A 10,535-nucleotide genomic window follows, 5' to 3' on the forward strand; every position below is an offset into this window, starting at 1 on the left:
AACGTGTAGAGGACTATTTGACCTATTTACTTACAATTTGAGACGGATTCTCGGCAATTCGGTGACACCTATTAGACAAATAAAACTATAGTATATACAATACAGCACTCGGAAGAAAGAAATGGCTAAAAATGCAGCCAGGAAGCTTGGCATCCTTTCCAAGGTGAGACGGTAATTCACACCAGGACAATCCCATATCTTTTCTACATAAGTTGCGTTTAGTGACCCTCCCTATCAACCTCTTAGTTCCACGGGAAGGGCACCAAAACCTGCACAGATACCTTCTCAGTCAGGACCTGACCTCAGATCAGTACAGCACTCCCTATTTTCCAGATAGGTACCGCAGCTATAGGCACGCTCTCTTCGCTTTGCGCACTGCGTAACTAACGATTGCCACCGCTAACTCGACTCCGAAGTCCAATATTAAATCTCTTTTTGGTGGCGGAGCTGTAAAGCACACTCACACTAAGTTTATTTGAAAGGAGCAATCCCTTGAGTTTCTTGCTCGTTCTTCTCAGGGAGGTCACCGTAGTGAACGAGCAGTAGCTTAAATGTGACGTTTTCAAGTGTAAATTTATTTTACCTATGGAATAAATAATCTTTGACTTTGACTTTGAGTCAATTCCCGACGCCGCATGAATCAATATTAATCAATGTTTAAGTGTTGTACAATTTTGAACTGTGTGCTTACTTACTCCTTTATATTTTCAGTCTGAATTTTGTACTCTAGTCCAGCAGCTTCCAAAGCATCCTGAAATTTATGTTTTTCATCTTTGGAGATCAAGACATATCCGGGGCGACCTGGCAGAGCATGAGACCAAATATCACCATGAGCTTCGTTTTCAATTTGGTTTAGCAGCTTGGCTTGACTGGTGTCCTTTGCTTGCACTTCAAATAGTGAGTAGCTGGAATAAAAATATACGTTTTGTTTTAGTAACACGTAACTGGATTTGAGATTGAAAATTGATGAGTTTCTAGGTAACTGTTTTGGTAACCGGATTGAGTGAGAGAGAAAAAGTAAGTGGTCACCATGTTTATCGTAAGTAAATTGCATTAGCCGGTGAGAAAAAGTTTTATGTCCACGTAATAATAGCGAAAAAGACGTTATGTGTTTCTGGTCGGCGGTCCGAGGAGAAGCAAAATGCCTAAATAAAGTTACAAAGTTGCAAAGGTATACCTTTTTCTGATCGGTTCAAGCCGATTCCGCTTTAATAAGTGTAGTGACTCCCTAAGACAAGTAGGGCAAGTCCCGCCTTAGGGTTGTCAAGTAATTATTTTATTTGTACCTACAGGTTGTAAACATAATTTGAAATAAATAATGTTTTTATCACATTATTCTCGTGTTATTTTGAAATAACCTTTGTTAAATGCAGTATTTACGTATTGATATTTTTATATCGGCATTGCGGATTTTGTCTCGATGGGAGTATGATTATGAAATAGAAAAGAAGTACTGAATAATTTTGAATTTAAGTCACTCGAAGTGCGTTTGCGCACGACATCCGATTCGTATTCGTTCGCAATACGAGACTATACAAATCTAGAAAACCCGGACCCACTTCGGATCTCGCTTGTGTACTAAGTCCACTCATCTCTCTCTCTCTCTCTCTCATCATCGAGTATATAACCAGAAATAGAGACGAAATAAGGGTCATATACCATGTCCTGGTAACACATTAGCGATACAGCTCTTATAAATATCAACTCTCGTTTGCATTGAAATATAGACAGGCCAACTACTGACCTGTGTGTACGTCTCCGTATATTCAAAAAATATTCTGTATTTATTGTAATAAAGCCGTGTTGTTCTATTCGGTGGTGTGGGAAAAACAGCAAAACATCTAATTACAAATCGAACGTCTCACATTTCATGGGTAATTAAATATTAAATATATAATTTTGCAATTTTCGTCCATTATAGCAAAGCTCAAGTTAACTGGTCGATTTGAAGTAAAACAGTTGACGACACCCATTGACGACACCCGTCAATTGTTTCGAACTCGGGCTAGCCAATCGGAGCGCAGTTGTCACAGTAATGATATGGCAGAATAGTTTTTTATGTGATGTGTTTTTATGTATTAATTAAATGACATTCGTCTCTATTTCTGGTTATATACTCGATGACTCTCATTCTCATTACAAGCAATTACTGTCAAATAATTAATACTCGACCAAATCAAAAAGACCATGTCAAGTATGAAGCTTCATTTGCATCATGAGTTTTTTAATTTTTGTACGAATCAGACGTAGTGCGCAAATGCTCTTACCATCATTATCACATCTGACCTACGTTTCAATTCTATAATGAAGGGCGCGTGCGTTCGTATAATGTACCCTTCTTGTCTTATAATACTATGGCAAGATGCTCGTGAACTACCTACTACAAACAATTTTCGATAGTTTTTAAAGAAAAAAGTCCTTCGATGGATTATATAAGCAACATCCCTAGTCAGCTGCTGGGAGCTATAAAGGCAGCTACAGAAACGTGCGCTTAGGGCAATTTACAATCTGGACCCCAGAGCACCTTTGAGAATTAAGTTAAAGGAAATGTACATTTATGAAAAATAGTGGCAGACATAACATTAATGCGAGGAATAAATATAAACTAGCTGTTCTTAATAGTCGTCTTCACAAAGTCACAAATTCATTTAAGGGGTATCAATGTATACGCTTCTATAACAAGATTCCGGTTGATATACAAAATTTGCCTTTCACGAGATTTAAAACTATAGTGAAACAAAAACTTTATACTAAAGAATATTTATTATTATGCAACTTCTGCGTACTTGGATGACAAAAATCCGTGGTAGTAAACCGTTTAGCTCTTTTTTTTTAATTTTTTTTATAACGTCAAGTGACGGGACGAACAAGTCGTGCGCCTGATGGTAAGCTACACGCCTGTCCATAACAGTTACAGTGCCACTCAGAGCTTTAAAATGTAAAGATCTGAGGGGCACTGCCACTGCGCCCGTCACCCTGAGACATAAGTTAACAAGTCCCATGTGCCTGTAACTTCACCAGCACCCTTACCCTTCAAAACCGGAACGCAGTAACGCTGACATTACTGCTTTGCGGCAGAAGTAGGTAAGGTAGCAGTACTACACTGGACGAACTCTTTCACAAGGACTTCTACTGCTACTACATAGGTAGTCTCGATCTCTGATGTTTCAAAACAAAAAAGTATATTGTAAATGTTGAATGTGTACAAATGTTGTTTACAAAGAGTTTCTTGCTCAGTCTTCTCAGGGGAATCTGCCTTACGAATGAGCGGTAGAGTTTAACCATTGTGACGATTTCAAGTGTAATAATGCTTACCTATGAAATAAAGATTATTTTGATTTTGATTTTGACTGGCTGAGTGAAGAAATATATTTCTTACAAATGGCGCTGCGGCAAAAAGTCGGTAACAAACCAAAACAAAGATATGCAATTAGCACGTAGAGAAATTTATAACTTCCACTGGTTCGTTCCGTGGCTTAGTTGGCATAGCGTCTGACACGGTTTGCTAGAAAACGTTGGTTTGAATCCAGCCGAATCGAAGAATTTTTTCTAAGCGTTCGATCTTTGAATTAATAATTATAACAAACTAGTGAAGTAATTTCACAAAAAATAATTTAATTTCATGGTGCTGAAACCTCCAAACTTAATTACAATGAAAGCAATACTTAAATAACGTACCCATGATATTCCTCATGCTTAGCAATCACAGCACCGACCAAAAACATCAAACTCAACCACTTCATTGTCGGTAATATAATAAAACAAACGTTTAGCTTTATCTTTTTAATATTATATTGAAAGCGCTTATCGTATTATATCTTTTTAATTACAGATTGATATCTGAGGTTTGTTTATCTTTCGAAAGAGTTAATTAGACTAGTTTGTTAATATTATTGCAAAAGCTTCATTTGTAAGGTATTAAGATTCAGATAAATATAGTAAATTAATAAATAATATTTTGTTATGATTGTTATCAGGTTGTCAGTAAGGTTTTAGTTGAAATATACAGCACAGGTACAATAAAAGCTTAAATACTAGAAAATAAAACTAGGATTAAATTATATGAATAAAATTGGGTCCCCGCGTGAAGGTACCTAAGATGCTGGCAGCGTTCCCCTTTGTATAGCTGTCCGGGCAATGATGGCAAACCATCAGTTAGCGACATGCCGCTTGTTGTCAGTGGCTATTATCATACTACACCGCGCCCCGCGACGGAGCGCGGAGCTGCGTTTTTTAACGTTTTACTGAAGTACCTCAGTTTGTATGGAAAACACGCGCCGTCGAACACACTGACAACGTTTCACCGCGCCCCCGCGCGGGGAGATCGCGGCGAACACAAATTTACGAGAATAAATTTGTGTATATTCCAGTTATCAAAGGATTCAGTAGACGTATAATAAATAAATAAATCTTTGTAATGAAGTTGAATATCACCTTCGGTGTCTTTTTATTTGAGTAAACAAAAACCAAATAGATAGTATAACTGCAGCGTCCTGAATTAGTTCTGTATTATTAACCATTCTTGTCAAAGAAGGATCTCATCTACATTGCACAATCACTACGGCGATCCACTACGAAGCGAGTACTTTAACTGGTGCGGGGCCGCTAGACCGCTGCCCTCGCGCAGATTAAGCCACGCGTTGACGCAGATCTGCCTCTATGCCACCGCGTGCGTGATTCCGTGTCCCGTGAACTGTCGCGGAGCGCGGTGTTGTGTTAATCGCCTTAATATTTATCTACTTTGTAAAAACATTGTAAATTTTGAAATAAAGTAATGCTTGCCTTGGTCTAATAGAGTTCTAGTACGTTTGACCAGTACATGGAGAGGAACACATTTTCTGTAAAATTTAATAACGGAATATAATAACTGGGTAACCAGTTTAGTTATATGAATGGCCTTACAAAAATATCTAAACGATGGACCAATGTGTTACACGATAGCAGGATGTACTTTACTCTATCATATAAAATCCTGAAAAAAAGCTAAAATAAAAAACTAAAACGCATTATTTAAGAATAAGTTAACTAGCTTGGTACATAAGTTTTATATAGAGATATTTCTTTTTAAATACTACAGAGAACCTGCTAAATTTTGGTTTTCAAGTGAAGCCATATTAGTTATTAAATTCAAAATTTGCAAACTGCCCAGCGATTTAACGACCAGCCGCTGCACCGTCAATCGCCAAGGGCGCTTGTCGACGTTAGATCTGTGTTAAATTTTCCCCGCCTGTTCTCATTTTATTCTTATTTACAGCTCGCGGATTGCGGGACTAGAGAGGCAACCCCTACACCTCACCTGCTAAAATCTACGCTCGAGTTGAAAGACCTCGTTTTAATAATGCGACTAAATAACTAAAATAAATTATGAACAAAAAATGGTATAACAGAGTGTGCGCTGTATTATTACGGAATAAATCATCCACTCAGCTTATTATGGTCTCACAGCCTTACCAAGAGTTTCAGTGGACTCGATAATAGTATTTTTTTACGATACCAAGTGGCAGGTGCAGTGCCATTCAAGGCTTTAAATCGCAAAGATTGGAGGAAGACCCTGAGACATAAGTTGACAAGTCCTATGTGCCTATAATTTCACCAGCACCCTTACCCGTCAAAACCGGAACCGTCCACGCGACAATTTTATTATGTCTATAGACTAAATACGTGGCAACGGTGTCCACACCTGAATAACAGAGTTAATTAATGGACCAATCGCTCAATCAGCACGTCGTCAGCACTACAATTCCTACATCTATCTTACATGCGAATCATAAATCAATAAATCAACAATGCGCTTCACATATCTGGGTACTAAATAATCACAGAAAAAATATGAAACACACAACCCCGAGTAAAGAAAACCAAAAAATTTGTTAAGTAATTATGCTGATTTTGCTTATCAATAAAAGTGAAACTATTGAAAAACCGGTATCGAGCCATTACCGGAGACTTAATGTTAACGGCAAAAAAAAAAACAAATTTTGCAGGTGAGTTTTTTTTAATATGTGTAGACATACGTATATACTTAGATTAATAACGCATAGAAACCTAGTCCGCACACGCTAAGTGGGGCAAATTGAAGCGCGCCAAAAGGGCCTACACGAGCGGGCGGGCCTTCAGTGCTCAAGGTCAACATGCACCGCGAACAGCTCCAGAATTTTAGCTAAAAATGACGAAATGTGCGGTAATTGAGTGTAAAAATACGTCAGACAAACATAAAATAGATACTAACATCACATTCCATAAGGAAGTAACGCGTTTCAACTTGTATTTTTATATAAATATTCACTAAAACCGAAAATTAACCTACTACTAAAACTAGCCTACATGAATTTGATTTTTGCCTCACTTGTGACAGTTCGTTTGATATGAAACTATCATTCTATGCGTTATTATTCTAAGCGTATATATGTAGATATACGTATGACACTAAATTGAATTTTAATATAAATAAATAATTATAATTTGTAATCGATAGAGTAACAGATATATTTTTTTTAAACATTGGATGTTAGGTCTTTTTTGGCGCTTACAATAATTTTTCTCTCTATCTAAAGATTTTTCAAACTTTCAGACGTTTTAGGTTACAAACATACAACAAGTTTTTTGCCAGTAAACGACGAAATAGTGACGTTACTATGTCGGTTACGATAAGGGCGCGTTCAAATTATGTCCTAACGTTTTATTTATCGTTGGACGACTGTCTAGCCTGTTGACAAAATTCAACACAAAAACCAAACGCTGTCACTATTGATAGGGTTTTATTTGGAACAGTTTATAAAATATAGTTGGTGTGAATGTTCTTGTCTATAGATTGAAGTCGTAAAGCGATACCTGTTTATTTTTAATATCGACACAAATTTCAAATCAGGAACTAGGGAAAGACGTAACTCATTGAAGCATATAGAAAAAGCTGACAAGGCAATAACTTTTTGTCTCTGTTTTGGCTCGTTCCCCTTTTACGGTCGCCTGACTTTACTGTTTGTTGTGAACTATATTGTACAGATTGTATAATTTTATGTGCTGCGGCTCTTGCTTAGCACGAATATTAACTTCAAATAGCAACGAAAGAAATTTTTAACATAAGACTTTCATTGTTTCAACAGACGGCAAAAAAGCAATGAAAAAGTAAAAACATTGTTAAAGAAAAAGGAGAATCTTGTTACCACCAAGGGCTGTATTATAGTCAGCTTCTACAAGTTTATTGTTCGTGTCCTTTATTAGAGTTAACTCGAAGAATTAGCATGTATTAGCATAAACTCACAGTTAAGTTTCACATTTATTGTAATTATGCGACAAGGGTTTTTCTGTTTTCATTTTGCTTGAGTTATCGAAGAAGTAGCATGTAAATTTAAAAAAAACTAAAACCTTTGTTTAAAAACAGTCATTACGGTTGCAGCGGGCTGTTTAAATGGGATTTAGGAGCTAACGCTAAGTGAACTAGAACCACATAAATGTAAATAAATAGGCACTAGAAGTGTAAACAACGCTTATTTCTTTGAAAATGTGTGTCGCCACATAGTTGTCTATGGTCGACACTTGACATTACGTTTTTCATAAAGTTTAGGGATGAGACTGTGTCGATGATTAAAACACTTGTCTTTGCTTAAGGTTTATTTGAATCTTCATTAAAACGTTTTTTTATGATACTAAGTTATGAGACGAACTGATGGTAAACGACACACCTGTCCATAACAGTTGCAGAGCCACTCAGAGCTTTAAATCGCAAAGATCTGAGGTGCACTGCATGTGTGCCCATCACCCAGAGACATAACTTGACAGTAACTTAGTAACTTGACTAAGTCCCATGTGCCTGTAATTTCACCAGCACCCCTCACCCTTCAAAACCGGAACACAGTAACGCTGATATTACTGCTTGGCGGCCATTGGCTTACAATTATATGGACGTCGGGTCCGCGCTAAAAAGTGTCCGCACTTGTAAGGCGCTAAAATCGTACACAGAGCGCGACACTCCGCTTTAGTCTTCATTTGTTCTACTGACAGCGCGATACTGCGATGACATTACAATTTAAATTTCGAATAGGTTGACTTGGGACATTTTTTTCGTGGTTTTTGTATTAGACCCGTCGTCCATTTATTTGTAAGTCAATGTTGGCGGCAGAAAAATAATGGGACTCGTCAACTTATGTCTCAGGGTGACAGGCACAGTGGCAGTGGCCCTCAGATCTTTGCGATTTAAAGTTCTGAGTCGCTTGATATCATAAAACAAAAATAATTATACCGATTTTGATATCTACAGCAAAAGTTAATATACTAGAACAGTATTTGTACAGAGCTTGACACGCTTGTGCAGTCGGAAAATAAACAATCTCTTTTTTTTGTAAATACTATAATTTGACGCTAATTTTAATAGGAAATGAAACTATTTTTCCGGATTTAAATCGCGTCCACGCCTTTGTCGCTTCCCATGTCACGGACCTGTAAAGGGTCGCCTTTCTACAGGGGAATCTAATAAATATTAAAATGTACTTTCCCTATTGTTACTAACACTAATTTTTAAGTTATTTTGTTACTAACACTATGTATTTAGAATGCGAAATAAATGATTATTAGTAATTAAACACGTGTCAGCTCTAATGTTTTTCGCCAACCAAAGAGAATTTCAATATTGCTACTGTAAATAAATGTTACGTTACAAGAACTAAAAATAGATGTTTCTACTAAACCTCTTTGTGGCGCAAAAGACCAAAAGATTAAACCATTAACGCTAAAAACAATTTCAGACCACGAAGAAAACAATTTCAGCCCAACTTAATACGGCTTGTTCTTACACAGTTACGAACAGGTTAAGTGTAACTCAAATATGGTGAAAAAACTGTAAACGGACAAAATTTTTTTGTTGACAGAACGTACGTATAATAGTTGCAGTGCCACGCGAAACTTCAGACTTGTAACGCACTGCCACTGTACCCGTCATCGTCACCCTGAGACATAATTTGACAAGTCCCATGTGACTGTAATTGCACCAGCACCCGTACCCTTCAAAACCGGAACATAATCGCAAAGAAACGTATTTAAATTACAGTGGATTTATTTCTTCTGCATATGTTTGGGTAATTGTTGACTGTGTATGAAATAACTCGCGCAAATAGGGGCGCGGGCGCTGGTGTAGGGTTGAATACTGTAAAAGGTTGGTAAAAGAATTTCAAATAAAATAATACAAATAAAATAATACAAATAAATTAATAATTTATTAATCTTTTCCACTTTGACAATAGATTTTGCAAGCTAAATAATTTAAAGAACATCGTACATTTAGTTGTGAGGCGGAGAACTGGAGCCTAAACTAGGTTAGACAAATCGTGCGTTTGGTCTAATAAATGGAATCCAGATGGAATCATAGCCCAAAAGTGCACGCATGAACGTCACAAAAAAACGAACTATATTAAAAATAATCTAGGATGATCCTACTTGTCCCTACTTTGCTAACTTGTCCCTGTTTGGGCGCCCGTGTAGCCTCGCCTTGGCGGAATTAAAGAGAAGGCTCGGTCACATAATTTTTATTCCAAGATTTTATTGTAGAGGTAGAAACAAAGAAAAGATAGGGAAAAGAGAAGGAAAGGCTGTAACAAAAAATAATGGTATAAAAACAGGCTAAATTCAGGTTACCTATCACTAGTCCAAAATATCATTTTCCAGAAATAGCGTTTGGTCGAATTTTTATAACCTCGAAAGTAATTTTGAGAGGAAAATGTTTTTTTCTTTTAAACCTAACTTAACCTAACCTAACCGAACCTAATCGTGTCTTTGCAATAAACATTCAACATATCCTGAAAGAACAACTGTTTCGTTATAATTCGTGTAATGAAAATTCGTACAAACGCTATTTCGGACAAAAAAATTTTCGAGTTGTGATAGGCTACCTAATTACAATGGGTATGCTTATGGATGAATACAATGTAGACACTTACCTCAAAAGGGCCTGTATTCGTATATGTATTGAATAGAATAGAATAGAATAGAATAGAAGTCGTTTATTACTACGCCACAACAAAAATATACACAGTAATAAAATGAAGACAAAAAAAAGATGAAGCTACATTAAAACAAAAAATTTAGAATAAAAATAACTGGAAAAAAAAGGAATAAAAATAACATCATACACATCAACAAAGCAAACATAAAATATTTAACACAATTATACTAAGTGTCATGTGCGCGGCTGTGGCGTAAGTAACAGGATCCCACTCAGCTATTGTCACCACCGAGGAAGGGCTGTGACGCTGATTTTCAGTGGGCCCTAAAACCGAGTGAGTACCGGACGTGTGTGTCGCGAATATACGAGTAAACTTAAATAAATTACATAATTATTTCTATAATGTGGTGTGTTGTGTTCAGTTATATGTATAGAATACTTAAATAATGATTTTGATACATATATAAAGTGATAAGTGTATGTAGTGTAGTGTCCAACATTCACAACAAACAAAATAGATCTTATTTAGTTTAAAATGAAACCGATTGTGAGATTTGTGTCACGTGTACTACGCAAGAAGAGAGGGTAGGCGCGCGGGAGG

At 36.7% G+C, this 10,535-nt stretch overlaps 1 protein-coding gene across 1 annotated transcript; it reads right to left on the reverse strand.

Annotated features, from left to right (window-relative positions):
* Nucleotides 1-691: 691 nt before the first annotated feature.
* Nucleotides 692-3,743, reverse strand: LOC113233995. Its single transcript, XM_026469223.1, has 2 exons — nucleotides 3,679-3,743; nucleotides 692-905 (listed from the first exon to the last, which is right to left on the reverse strand). The coding sequence occupies exons 1-2, from the start codon at nucleotides 3,741-3,743 to the stop codon at nucleotides 692-694; spliced, it is 279 nt and encodes a 92-aa protein (XP_026325008.1).
* Between the last annotated feature and the right edge of the window lie 6,792 nt (nucleotides 3,744-10,535).

This window comes from Hyposmocoma kahamanoa, unplaced genomic scaffold, assembly GCF_003589595.1.
Source record: "Hyposmocoma kahamanoa isolate Upper Pololo Valley unplaced genomic scaffold, ASM358959v1 80510, whole genome shotgun sequence".
In the NCBI taxonomy this organism is placed as follows: Eukaryota; Metazoa; Arthropoda; class Insecta; order Lepidoptera; family Cosmopterigidae; genus Hyposmocoma; species Hyposmocoma kahamanoa.

What these genes read in the sequence shown, in the direction of transcription:
- LOC113233995 (XM_026469223.1), bottom strand. Translation starts at nt 3,743, where the DNA reads ATGAAGTGGTTGAGTTTGATGTTTTTGGTCGGTGCTGTGATTGCTAAG. An exon ending in AAGCATGAGGAATATCATGG is followed by an intron (nt 906 to 3,678) that starts GTACGTTATTTA and finishes TTTTTATTCCAG; the next exon opens with CTACTCACTATTTGAAGTGC.